The following is a 13,688-nucleotide window of genomic DNA, read 5'->3' on the forward strand; positions in this document are numbered from 1 at the left end:
GATCTATAGAGCGTTAAAAAGAAAATTTAACACACTAGTCTAGCTCACAGTACCTTTTCTCAATACCTTGTGCATTCAATTTATTAAAACATATTTCGTTCAACCAGGCATCATGTTAAAAGCATGCTTTCGTGATCATACGGAAAGCTTAAGAGGCTACTGTTAACCTTAAACATGCTTTAGGGAATATTTATTGGGCTCCTTCAAAGCTAGTCATAGTTAAGATCATAAAGCTTCTAAAGGGCCAGACCTGTCATATGCGGTGAAAAATATCAGGAAGCTTGTTAAGTATGTTACGCCACGTTGGTTCGTGTCAAAAGAATAATAATCCTCAATGAGTTTTCGCGTAAAATTTAGCTCAGAGTAGCTCAAGCAATCGTATACAACTAGTAACGCGGGGATAATAGAGCAGAAACTAGTTAATTATGAAATACCTCACCAGGGAGCATCATAGAATGACTCGTTTGAAGGAGTGAACTCGTGATTCCAGGCACCCAGGAACCGTATTCATAGAAAACGGTGACCATAATGTGCGATCTACCTGCCGAACGTAAATCCGTTCTTCAGGCGTATACACGCTCTCTCTAATCTTTGAAAGCAGAACTGCACGCCATTCCATCGACTCGCTGCCGCTCCTGGAAAAGCAGTAAAACAGTCTCTGACCACCTTCCACGGTGCTTTTATCCTTTCTAGACGTTAACAATGCCTGCCGCCGCGAGATCTTACGATGTATCTATACATATACACTTCCGTATATATATATGTACAGGGTGTCTCTATTTTAATCAGTTTCCTCGACCGTTTCTCTAATCAGGTTTTACCGAAATTCTTTAGATATTCGCTTGGTCTTGAGGAAAGCTCTTTCATTTTGGCAAGATTAAAGAAACACCTCCGAAGTGAGATATAAAGTCAGGTTTCCTTGGACCAAGTTTCTAACGACGAATTCGGCTACTTTCTCGTGATGAGATTCCTTGCTTAGGTACACTGTTTCGGCTATTGGAGACGTTAATTTATTTACCCGGAAAAGACTTGTTAGTTTTGAGTAACTAGGACTTTTGTTCATGCCTTTGTGTTAGTAGGATTTTTAATAATAATACTGTTATGATTGATGATAGAGTGATGAGTTAGAGTTAGATGATGGTGTTAGCAAAGGTGCAGAATCCAAACTCTGCTAGTGAACTTGTCATGATGGCTACCGAGCAGATCTGTGCCTTAGATGTGGGAATAGTCAAGTTACATCAGAGGTTGTATTTGTACAAAGAATTAACTAACTGTCTATTTTTAGGAAGTGAATGGGTAGGTAAATTTTAAAATTCCTTTAATAATTGAAGTGTCCCTACAATGCAGTTTAGGATGCACGTTTTTATCTATCGTCATCAATATCCCTCAGGCCTAAGGGATAAATTCCTACATAGGAATTGGTGATCCTGGAGAGCTTTAGTCGGTCCACCACTATTTAACTCGGAAGGAGGTTTTATTGGTAGCACTTGTTTTTAGTATTCATCTTGTCGCTTATTGAAGCTTATTGCTAGTTTGTACAGACGTCTTTGGAAGGGATCAGTTGGGAATTCTCTCCGTTAATTCTAGAAATGTTTAGGGTACTTCAGTTCACACTCTTACTTGAAGTTAAATCGCAATAAAGGGTACAACTAACCGTTATATAACGGTTAAATAACAACTAACATTGGTAGCATCTGTCTTAGATATTTACCAATTGAAAGATCCCTAAAAAAACGACTCTTCTTAGATTTGGTCTTTTTTCGAGAAACTAAAAGGTCCAACTTGTGAAATATGGAATACTTAAGGAACTCACGAATTTTGCATTGCTATCGATAATTTACATATGTTCTTGGCGAAAAGTTAACGTTTAAAGTTCACCAGAATTAGTACCTTACCCTGGTTCCAAATAACGCTCAACATTCACCGTGTACTATAGCAGTTAGTATTGACAAAAGATATGATACTGCCCAACTTCGTTCAATTCTTTCATCTTTAGATTCTATTAAACTACAGTTCCTTAGTCTCCTCTAAACAACCTCAATCAATCAGAAGTCTACCTAATCCAGACCTAACCTCGACATCACTTTTGAGTACTACCTCCACCAAACCTATACTACCAGTCAGAAGTATGGAATTATTTTGTAAATTTTTTAAATAAAAGGTATTGTAATAATAAAATTCTTGTAAGTACTAACTGTGAGTCAAAAGTATTTTGTTATGTAGTTCAATTATGAAATTATAATAAGTGATTCCAAATTTTTGACCAATGGGGTACGTTTCACTCCTCAATGAAAATGTTTTAGTAAGCCGATCAAAGGGAAACACCCAGTACATTGGTGCGCGTGGTTCTATTCTATAGGTATGTAAGGGAGTTATCGGTGTCGTGTTACACGTGTGCTCGCGGTGCTTGCTGGCTGACTGCGGTAAGTTCCGAAGGGTGGTTTTAGAGCCGCGGCGTCCGTGTAGGCCAACTTGTCGGCTATCTACGACTTTCGAAAGCTCGTTAGCCACGAGCGTGCACGCTTAAACGGCCGCTAAATTGAAATCGATCCTCGCGAGCCGTTGCCTTCGATCCCCGTCGCGTCTCAAGGATTCGACCGCGAGAACATACTCGTGCATCGAGGGTGCACGTGCCTTGCACCGATGTGCACGTGACAATCTTGTTAAACTCAAACGCGGGCTCGTTGCTCCTCGGATAGAAGGATCGTTAGGAACCTGCCTAGCGATCTTTTTTAGGCTCCCATTCGAACCCTTCATTCTGGCTCATTTCACCTGCCTGCCAGAAATCAAACCGGCTGTTGGGTTGGGTCGAAACCTTTCTTCGTGCTGCGTTTTAGTCGCATGAAAGCTCGAGGCTGGCGAGGTAAACGTCCCAATACCTGGACGCTTAAGACGTCAAATGTCCCAGTAAGGGAACAACCTAAAATTGCATGCCCCGATACTTAAGTATGAGATCCCCAGTAACTGGTGATACTTTTTTACGACAATTCTTATTTTTATTTATGCACACCTATTGCATGCAAATTTTAGCCTAAAATTGAATAAAACTGACGTTAGTGTTCAGGTATCGGGATACGGTTAATTACTGGGACATTTACCTTACTCCGATAAGAACGTCAGTGCCCGCGATTTGGTACAAGACGCCTTGTAGAATTTTGTTGCTAGTAAAACCGTATACGTCGGATTCTCGTAACGAGCCGTGCTGCTGAAGGCAGATAAGTGAAATAGAAGGAAATAGAAGGGAAGCGAATTGTTTGGGAAATTGTTTTTGCTGTTGGATGTAGCGGGTGTGTCGTGAAACTGGTCCAGTAAGTGTAGATATGTTGAGTCCTTTGATGCTTCTTGTGATTAAGAAGACAACAGGAACTGCGGGTTATTTATGTCTTTTCTATTCTGTAAAGTAGTACTTGAGGAAATTTTGAGATGGTGCACTGGAAACTGAAGAGTCAAAATCTTTACGAATTGAAATGATCGAACCACTGTTAGTTAAAACTGAGGACTCATACTGATCCAAGTTTACGACTTGTTACTATTTAAAACATATGTTTGCTATTAAAAATTGTACTAATCCTATTTACACTAATTTAAATTAAAAATTTGTACTGAGTAGCTACAAGTAAGTACACATTGGTTGAGATTGAAAGTTCATTCTGAGCTGAAGACGAAAACTTTTATTGATTAAAACTGAGGATCTGTTACTAGCTAAACCTGAAACTTTATGATGATTAAAACTAAAGGCCTTATACTGCCTGAGAATAACTTTGATGACTTCCAACAAATAAAATTAAATACTCGTATACTTGAAGATGTAATAGTATTGCCTATTAACGGAGGTTGAATATTTCTTAGTCGTGAACAGGGTTGCCAGGGAATTCCTCACCGAGAGGGAAAAGCGTATCCCCTCTCCAATACCCTAGGGTATTTTTGTGGGTGTCGCCTAAAATGCACGTCTCAGTGGCTGAATATACTATTTTTGATTTCCTTATCAGGTACATTGGAATTTAAATTAAAAACTAAGTAAAATTATCGTCACTGTTGAGATACCAGTACGTAGTCGGCTATTGCTTAGATGAATAGTAAAATAATGTTCCAGCAAATTTATCTGACTTAGGCATTTACATACATTTCTATCAGAGATATTCAGGAGGCATTGTTTGGCAGATACCTGAAGAAACGACTTATGATTTACAAAGAGTTTGTGTCGAAATGACGAGTCACCGTACGTAAGATCATGCAAATAAAATAATGCTCCATGCATCACTGCATTAACGATGGCATGGCGTGTTTCACGACTGGTGGAACACCGTGCCTAGATCACGAATGCAATGTCTTCACATCAGCATGGCTATCACGCGAAATCTTTTAAGGTCGTGCTTTTATATTGTAAGTGGTTGTAAATTATGAACACGTCTTAAAATTTGTGCAAATATAAATTATATCGCTGTAATGTCGATACGTGAATACCTAATGTAATATCGGAACTTGATTCATTGCCTGTCAGGATCATGAAATAGGGTTCGTGGGAAGCATGGGCTTACCCTGTGCAGTAATTGATATTATTCGAGTAAAATTATTTAAAGATCATCATAGGAACAATACATTATGCCAGCTGATTTGACGTAAGGTTTAAACAATTGCTGTATGTGAGAAAAAATAGTTTATATGATTGAATAAACAAGCGACTTTTTGTTGAATCATTTAATTATTGGGTTCAGAAATTCTCAAATTTCATATTTTCATATTCCCACATTTTTAAGTCTTTATTTGAAATTTGCATATTTTCAAATCGTCACTTCTTAGAATTTTTGTAGGGAATTCGACCGTCGAAGAGTATACCTACTTATTTATTATTAGTGTTCAATTTATTAAATGTTAATATTTAATCAATTTTGTTGCAGTTAAAAATTATTCTGTAGTCTACTTAAAAATATTCAAAATTTTATATTTTTTTAAAAGATTGTCAAATATTTTAGTTTTTTCAATTTTGAAAATTTCAAATGTTCATATACAATTGAAACGATTTTATACAAATGTATAGGTTGTTCAATAACAAATATAGGAAATTTTAAAGAGTGATTCTGCATGCTAAAATAGAACGAAATTCAGCAAATTCAATACAATACAATTTACACTAATTGCAAGTAGCACTAAATAACTACTTCTACTAGTGAATTAACAATAAATAGTAGACTGTAACTGAGGCTAAGCAATGTCCAGTGAGAAGAGGGTGACCAGAGTCCTTATTTATTTAGGTCTCTAAACATGTAATCCTGGCCTTGTCTAAATTTGTATCTTGGATTGAAAGCAGGAGGCTAATTGTGTTTAACATGATAGCTAGCTGCCTTTACCTTTTTTAATGACTTAGAACATTGGTGAGCCAATAATAAATAATAGTAAAAAGTTCCTCAGAAAATTCATTTCTTCAAGCCAACAAATGAGGATACTTTTAACTTACTTTGTACTCAGCTCTCCGCAATGCTAAAGCAACTCCGTCTGGTACACCATCTAAATTAATACACAATTTGGTAGAACTTCGTAGAATGTACACCACAAGCGTCAGATTCGTGAAAACAAGTCGATTCTATGCCAGAACACGCGGCCACAGTTGAATAATTAATTCCCATGAAATTCCATTGTCGAGAACTTCTAATGTCTCCGAAGTCGCGATTGATTGAAAACTGAGAAATATATATATTCCTTATTCCAGAGTGGATGAAGGGCCAAAGTTTTGGTCACGGTACGGTTGTTAGAGGCAGTAATTCAAGAAAATCTACGCTTTTGATGATTTCCCTTTTCGCAGGGAAAATGAACGTCCGTGGAACTATACACCTGTAATAAGCGACAGCAATTGTACTGTAATAACATCAGACCGAGCGCGATTCCATCTAGCACTGTGCTAGCCTCCCGTATAGTATCCCTACCGAGGCTACATATCACGCAAGCTGTACTGCTGTTGGGACCATTTAAAAATTAATACTAGCACAAAGGAGAAGGTGAATTGAACCAGGTTGATTATGCTATCCGTAGACTTTAATTGTAATTTGTCACGGAGACAGTAATGCGTCGATATTTTGTGAACAACATAAATTAGTGTATTATCAATTCTGGGAGGTTGGAGTTAATATTTAAGGGTTATATTATTTATAGTTTCTGTCGAAACTGTTAGTATTGATGTACAGTAGTGCTTTGCATCCTGGCCAGAATTTTACCTCGTAAGTTGGCCATCGCTATATCAGACATAAGTAAACGTAACCTAAATTATTATGTATCTCTGTCTCATTCTATTTTTCTATTCATCTCACTCCAAAACAGAATTTGTGGTATAGGTACAGCCTTGTAAGTCGGCCAGATTCGGTCCTAAATTGCAAGCAGGAGGCATGGCGCTACTGAATGTGTCGAATTTGCACACAAATGTATGCGAATTTCGGCTGTCGACTGGTGTAACCATCTATGCTTTTTTTCGTTTATACGATCTCCGCAGCGTGGCAGCATTCGACGTGATCGTGTCAGACGACGCTCCCATCAAACCGCGTGTTTTGCTACTTTGCTTTGAAACTACATGTACATGCATTAAATACAGATTTTAGGATTATGCACGTTTCATTTCGCACTCATAATGCTAAACATGTTGTGTGCCGAGACTCGCGACTGTAAAATGTTCACACGAACACGAACTGTCGAGTTAACGGGTGTGAACGAGTCGTGAACTGAAGAACGTGCGTTGTCAGTCGAACATAACCATAAACATCGCGAATATTTCAAGGATGGAGCTGTGTACTTAAAAAGAGCAACTACGATACTCGGAATCTGCAAATGCAAGCAGTGTTATTTAGTAAAAAATGATTTGTGATAGGAAGAGCGACATTGATATAGACATTGCGAATCTAACAGTATTTTAGAACAAATTTATTATATTTTAGGATACTGTTCATTCAGCTGTTTCATAGTAACTAGAATTATGGTAGACAATATATTTCGTGGTAGATGAATGGAAGTCATAACGATTACTGTCATGCTGAATGAGTTAAGAGTTAACGATGACATCTAGGATACCAAAAAATGTTCTACATTAGTGCATACAATAATTACAAAATCAATTTATTTAATTGCATGTACTAAAAAATGATTAAACAGACACCTACTGCTTTTGTGAAACTACATATACTATATGTATACTGAGAGATATTTTTTGAACGATTGGACGTTTTTGTACGAATCATCTGTCGAAACGTGCTCGATAGAATTTCACTAGGAAATTAGAGGACTTTGAGCACTGTGACATTCGTACCTGCTGCATGGCAACCGAAATATAATCTAGATGGAGAAAAAGAACAACGATATTGTTTCTAGCACAAAAAATACCTACGAATACTGAAAAAAGCTGCATTCGATCGAAATTCGGCACAGAGGTTCCATTTCGTGGACATACTCTTCAGATCGCACGATCGATCAATCCTGAACAAAATGAAACGAAATGCCCTTGTCGCCGCAAAGAGTGGTTAAAATCGAAGAGTGGGAAAATGGGAATTTCAGTCGTGCATACGTTTTAGAAGTTGTGTGAAATAATGAAACTAAACAATTATTTTCCCCAAAAATGAACCTGGCAAGTTGTTTCATCGCTGCTGCTCGTCTATACACACGACCAATTCGGATTTATCGGGTTAAATGGAATTGTGGTCACGACGATGATTCCGAAGGACGATCAAAAGTTTCAGTTTGTGCTTCTCTCTCTCCGACGGCCAATAATCTACTTTGTCTATGATTGGACCAGGGGAAATTAAGTTTTGAACGAATATGGTCAAAAGAAGCAGCCGGATAGCTCCACATAAACTTGACTCACGGAAGATGAACCGAATAAGGGGTGGAGAACGTTTGTGTAGAAATTTCATTAAGTGGGATGCAGTAGCACCCCGAAGTTACGTCTAATTGGTTCTAAGATGATCGATATAAGCTTTGATAGAATTTTTATAGGGTGTTCAATAAAAAGTGGCAGAAATTTGAAAGGGCGATGCTACATGCCAAAATAAAATGAAATTCAATTTTTTACTTTAAATGCCTTCGAGTATAAGTCTTTTTCTATGGCAACACACTCTATGACAGTGCTGATTTGGTTGCCACGTGGTCAAGGTTTAAGTAAGAAGACTGTGGAAAATAGAAATATGAACATTACTTTTAACCTTTTTGCTGCAACAAATTTTAATACATACCAGATGATGCCAAATGTAGTTAAATACTAATAGCTGCCAATAGGGCAAGCAAATTTTTAAAGTGCCAATAGGCGTCATCAGTAATGAAAGGATTAAGCAGAATAAAATCCATAAATTACGAAGTATATGAATATTTATGGAACACATGAAAATCCATCGAGCATAGAATACTTTATATTCTTTGTAATAGTAGCAGTTTTAGCTACTGTAGACAAGTAGGCCAGCCTGCATTAACCTATAAGGGTTGTTTTTATCTTGTCAAATAAAAAAGTACTAAAAGAATCGAAACTGTTAAGTTACCGAAATTCTTTGATAGTCACTTCAGTTTCTGGCAGCCTTTTATCACCTCCATAGTCCTTACTATCAAATCCCGCAAGCGAAGAATTCTCTGTGACATATAGTTATCTTTGTCAGGACCTTTGGTGGTAAACCGTGTCCTTTTGGAAGATATGTCCTAAAGTCTTGCAAGCATTGCAGTTAGCTTCATCAGTCAAATTGAAGACAGCGAGTCATCAGTTGAGCTTTCCCAATTGTTCAGTTGGGATACCTTTTGCACGAGGAGATGGCTCATACCCAAAAACTGCAAGGGTGAAGAAATTTCAAACGTCTAAGTGATCTCTAATGACGAAAGAATATTGTATTCCAGATGTCACTGCAATTTCTGGCTTAATACCAGCATGCCCCTTTAGCTGCCATGAGACTGCAGCACCTCGTGCTGCTAATGCCGCCTTTTCAGCTAGATGAGACAGCTAAACTGTGCGTTACATGTGGTACAAACAATGCCATAAACGCTTGGCGGACATCTTGAAGTTTCTCGAGATTGAGATTAGGATGGTTGTTCTCATAAACGTGGCTATTCGTTGCACCCGTGTGTTCGATGATTTGGACTCTTCACGGCCGATTAAGTCGAGGAGCGGGTCGAACAAGAAGCGTTTCGTAAGCCCGACGGAACTTTTCTATGTATGAGGCAATTTACGTTCGTTAATGTCCGAGAAGTACTCGAAGTTTTCAGCGAAGTTTGAAGCTGCGGCTATGCCGAAGCCGCGTTTCCGCACTATTTTAAACTAACAATTAATGACTGCGAGAGGAAACAGCGGCCGATTCAGGGCAAATTGAAGAAAGGTCTTATTACGTATGCATGGGGAAAGGAAGTAAACATAAAATTGGTTTCTGGTGGACTTTGATAGTCTTTGGAGATAGTTTTCAGGAAGAGAACGGGGTGAAGGTTGTGATAGAGAAAAAACGAGAAGCATAACGTTACCTGCTATAGTTACTATAGTTTAGGATGTTTGCATTTCTACACTGGTTAACAAACCTAGGAATTGAGAATTAAGATTCAGTAGTGCTTCAGACGCTAACTTAATTCGAACTTTCTTAATTCCTACGATAACCCGTTGAAACTATTAAACACAAATGGAAGATTAAATCTTTGAAGACGTCTATTGATCGTGGCTATCAAAGCTTCCAAATCTCTCAAGATTCTGCAAATTTGTAAAAGCCATCAAAGCATTCAAGTTTCTGGAAGGTGTGAAATTATAGAAAACGCTAAAGACGCACAGAGCGTCCAGTATTAATCCCTTTTCCAAGAAGCTTCCACTCGCGGCCTAATCTTGAATAATTAAAAGTTCACGAAACGAGCCATCCAATTGCACCTCGCTTAACTGACTGTTACACGAGGAACCGCCCAGCAGATCGTCTTGAGATGGCAGCATCAATTAAAGAATTTCTGCCGTGTTTTTGATCATGGCAAATTCGTTACTAGGCCTCTGCTACAATTAATTGGCTTTTAAGACTTGAGCCAGCCAGGATGCAAAAGGGAAGACGTGGCAAAGGGGAGAATCTTTAAAGAAATTACTGCCCTAATGTAATTCACGTGAGAATGACTAGCATCGGTGCTGTGTTTCCTTTACTTGCGTAAAGAGGCGTTCATGTCCTCATAGCAGCTCGACGGGACAATTGTAAACAGATATTTTGTGGTATTTTCACCAACGAAGCCGCGTAATTTAGCGCGCAGGCGTCGACTAGTTGGCGGGCTAAGCGTCGAGACGGCCGGCGTCCGCCAGTTAGTTGACGTAGTCGCGTCGTCCACGTAGCAATATGCTCCCCGTTCTCGCGGTTTCGGTTTTCTGCATCGCGACATGGGCCTCGGCGCTGAACGATCCGTCACCAGGTAATCGACCAATCGATTAATCGAACCTCTTTCACTTGGCTATTCAGTGAATCATATCCTTTTCGCTGGAACACAGTTAGGGACGGTTAGCCTAACTCCTGAACGTCAATGTTGAATGTGGATCCTTGGCCCCTAACGTGAACAGTTTGTTAGAACGTTAAGAATTCTCGCAAAAATGTCTTCAACATGGTGTTACAAACTACGCTCACATAGGAACAGGTTTATGTCCAGTGTAAACGCGGAGCACCAGCGAGTAATAAAGTTTACGCGTGTACGAGGAAAGCTATTCCCCTGGAGCAAATGTGTTGAGTCGTTTCAACCCTTTGTCATCTCCCGCGCTGCTATAACTGTTCCTACGGACAATCTCAATATCGCGATCGTAAACTGACCACTATTTAGACCAGCCATTGGGTACGAAGTGTAAATGGTGTAAAGTTTAACTAAGGGATGCAGCCTTAAGGCTAGAAGAAGACTAGTTGCTTCTTGTGGTGGTTTTAACTTAGCGTGGTCGACGTTGATTCAATTATTTCTTCAATTTTTCCAACACGAATCTCTAGTTCCTTTACTTCTGGACCTTTTGGAATTCTTATGTGTTTCTCTAAGGAGGTTTACTGTAATCTCCAGTTTCGCACCAGTAACCTAGCAGGCATGTTGCCAATTTTCTCTTCGTATCCAATAAGCCTTTAACTTCTGGAGATGGTTTCATTACTTTACTAGTTGCTACTGTAATTTCATTATCATACCATTTGCATATGATATTTTTCCCAATAGTGTACATTCCAAGTGTTATGTTTACTAAATTAGGTGTTTTCTTTTCAGCAGTTGATTTGGGTTGTAGCATATTATGTATTCATAATGGGTGTTGGTCTCTTTCTGTTTTGTAATTCTCCTAACATTTATTATCTTCTTCTGCTCTATTATAAGGTTTCGGTTTGTTTACCTGTCAGTGTGTCTCAGTTCTTAGCTCTTGTGGATAAATTCATCCTTCTGCTGATTGTTACCTCAATTTGCTAATTATTCGTTTCACTTGAACATGAGAGTCCATCCTTCCTCTTTCCCAGTACAATTTATTTGCACTATTGGGTTTGTTGACCTTTGTTAGCTTTCTTTTAAGGAGTTCTCGGACTCAGACTCTCCTGGTATGTCAACAAAATCCCTCTTTGATGGTCAACTGAGTGCAGGTACATTGATGTTCTTCGTAAACTATTTTACCGTTTGGCGGTTTCCGGGGGAAAAAAAGGTGTGCTCGTCTGTTGCGCGTGTGATAGAGCTCGTGAGGGGCGATCGAAATCTTATCTGGCCAGTGGATCTCTTTAATCGCCACCTCCGTTTTACTGTTCCCTATATAGGTGCATAAAATCCACGTTAGTGCGGGCTCGCGCACGAAGTCGACGTCGCAAGATCGTGTTGTAAATTTAGCCCCCCTTCGATGGAGGGCGATTGTACCCGTTCGCAGAATTATCCCTCGTTTACCATTTTCGTTGGCTGACCTTCGCTTCTTTCTTCTTAGCCGAGTGACAAAGGGAAGGAAGAAGTCCATAAACTGATCTCTTTGATAAGATTGGTGGACCATGTCCTCAGGAACTTTAAGGAATAGGACAAATGATGAGAAAGGGGATCGAATATATTATTGTGACCCTTGACCAATGGGAAATATTGGTAACGTGTTTTCGTGGTTCTCCTTGAGTAATGTGTGTATGTCTGCGTGTGTGCGTGTGTGTGTTCGCGTGTGTGCAGCGATGTTTTGGAAGGTGTATAAAAAATCTGCGTTTGTGGGTGAATAAAGTGTTCAGGATACTGTCAACCTAGTGGAATAATGTAGGCTATTAGGGGAGCCACCTATAGGAGTTCTAAGTACAACTTTTGATCTAACTTATTGGGTAGCCTTAATGAGGAGTCGAATAACAGGCGTAGGACGAAAAGCTCTCTTTCTCTCCACCTTTTCTAGTTCCAGTATCTCATCTCTCATTTTCATAGTAATGCTATTCCATAGTAATGAATAGTAATGTTATTCCCAGCTACACATCGTATTTACAAGAATTTCCAAGAGGACTATACTAGAATGCACACTATAGCTGGAATGAAGCTTCATTTAGAGTCAGATTCGAAGTGCTATGTTCGTCACAACTTCCACGCGTTGAAAAGAATCTTGGTGGACACTTCAACTCATATCGGACACTACCCCTGTCCCGACCAATTCAATTTCACATACAGAAAACCTACATAAATCACAACACTATCGGTCCCTCAGCCCCTCGATGAAGCCAATGAATCTAAAGCTAAGCTGGAGTCCACCAGTTCGATTTATTGTGCAATTGCCATGCCCGTTCATTACGTGCCTCTGAAAAAGGGACGAACTCTTCGAATCGTGTCACGGTATATTCAAATGGAAACGCGCAAAGTCGGCATTGTGCCGTTGCACGACGCCTCTTTCTTTCCTCCTTCCAATCTTCGCAACTGGCCTTTCCCCCGTGTCTCCGTCCTTCTTTCTCTCTTCCACACCGCACGAACCATGGCAAGTATAAATTATCACGGCGGAAGTTAGTCCAACGAACTCTCCTTATCCTTTCGCGTGATAATAATTACTCTCTCTTTCTCGGCTGGTTGGGTGGAAATAGGTTCTTTAGTCGTCTGACGGGACACTTCGTAGATCGTGCTGGAGATCCCTCGTTTATTCGCGCCGGAACGATTATTTCTACGTCCGTCGAGCCAGGGTAGGGAGCATGGGGAGAAGAGATGCACACAGTGGTCGGATTCGAGAGGCTACTTGCTTCTGGGTGATCCGAGAAAAAGTGGATTTTCGACTTTTTGCGTTTTCTTGAAGCATGGTGTTTTCGATGTTCATCAATTGTTCAGGTGAAGTTTGTGGGGTAATTTAGAAGTAAAGATCAAGGGAGTCTAGGAATGGGACGATAGACACATTTCTAGTTTAATACATATATTTCCGATTTTGCTTTACTGGCCAAATATGACAGTTTTGAAATATAGGTTTTGAGTCCAGATTTCGACATTTGTCAATGAACTTTCACATGAGTCACATATGTTTTGAATTGTATTGATGAAGCTTTGAATATCAAATTATTATAGTAGGACCTTGGCTTTATATACGAGTATTTTGTTCTGACTATAATTTTTGAAAAATTCTTTTCTGTTATATTAATCATTATTTAGTATAACAAGTATGTCTAAATATTTCCTGCCAAACTGGTTTTCAGAGATTTGTTCTGATGATCACAGTAAACACACTAAATATAGTGACATTTCCAATAAGACTCACAGAAAAAAGTCTAAGTAAAATGTGATATTTTCGC

General features: G+C 39.1%; 1 protein-coding gene across 1 annotated transcript in view; it reads left to right on the forward strand.

Annotated features, from left to right (window-relative positions):
* Positions 1-10,304: 10,304 nt before the first annotated feature.
* Positions 10,305-13,688, forward strand: part of LOC143181575 (neurotrimin) — a 164,694-nt gene continuing 161,310 nt past the window's right edge. Inside the window, exon 1 of the mRNA XM_076382074.1 lies at positions 10,305-10,377. Coding sequence (XP_076238189.1) covers positions 10,305-10,377 — 73 coding nt within the window. The remainder of the gene's footprint in view (positions 10,378-13,688) is intronic.

This window comes from Calliopsis andreniformis, chromosome 7, assembly GCF_051401765.1.
Source record: "Calliopsis andreniformis isolate RMS-2024a chromosome 7, iyCalAndr_principal, whole genome shotgun sequence".
Taxonomy (NCBI): Eukaryota; Metazoa; Arthropoda; class Insecta; order Hymenoptera; family Andrenidae; genus Calliopsis; species Calliopsis andreniformis.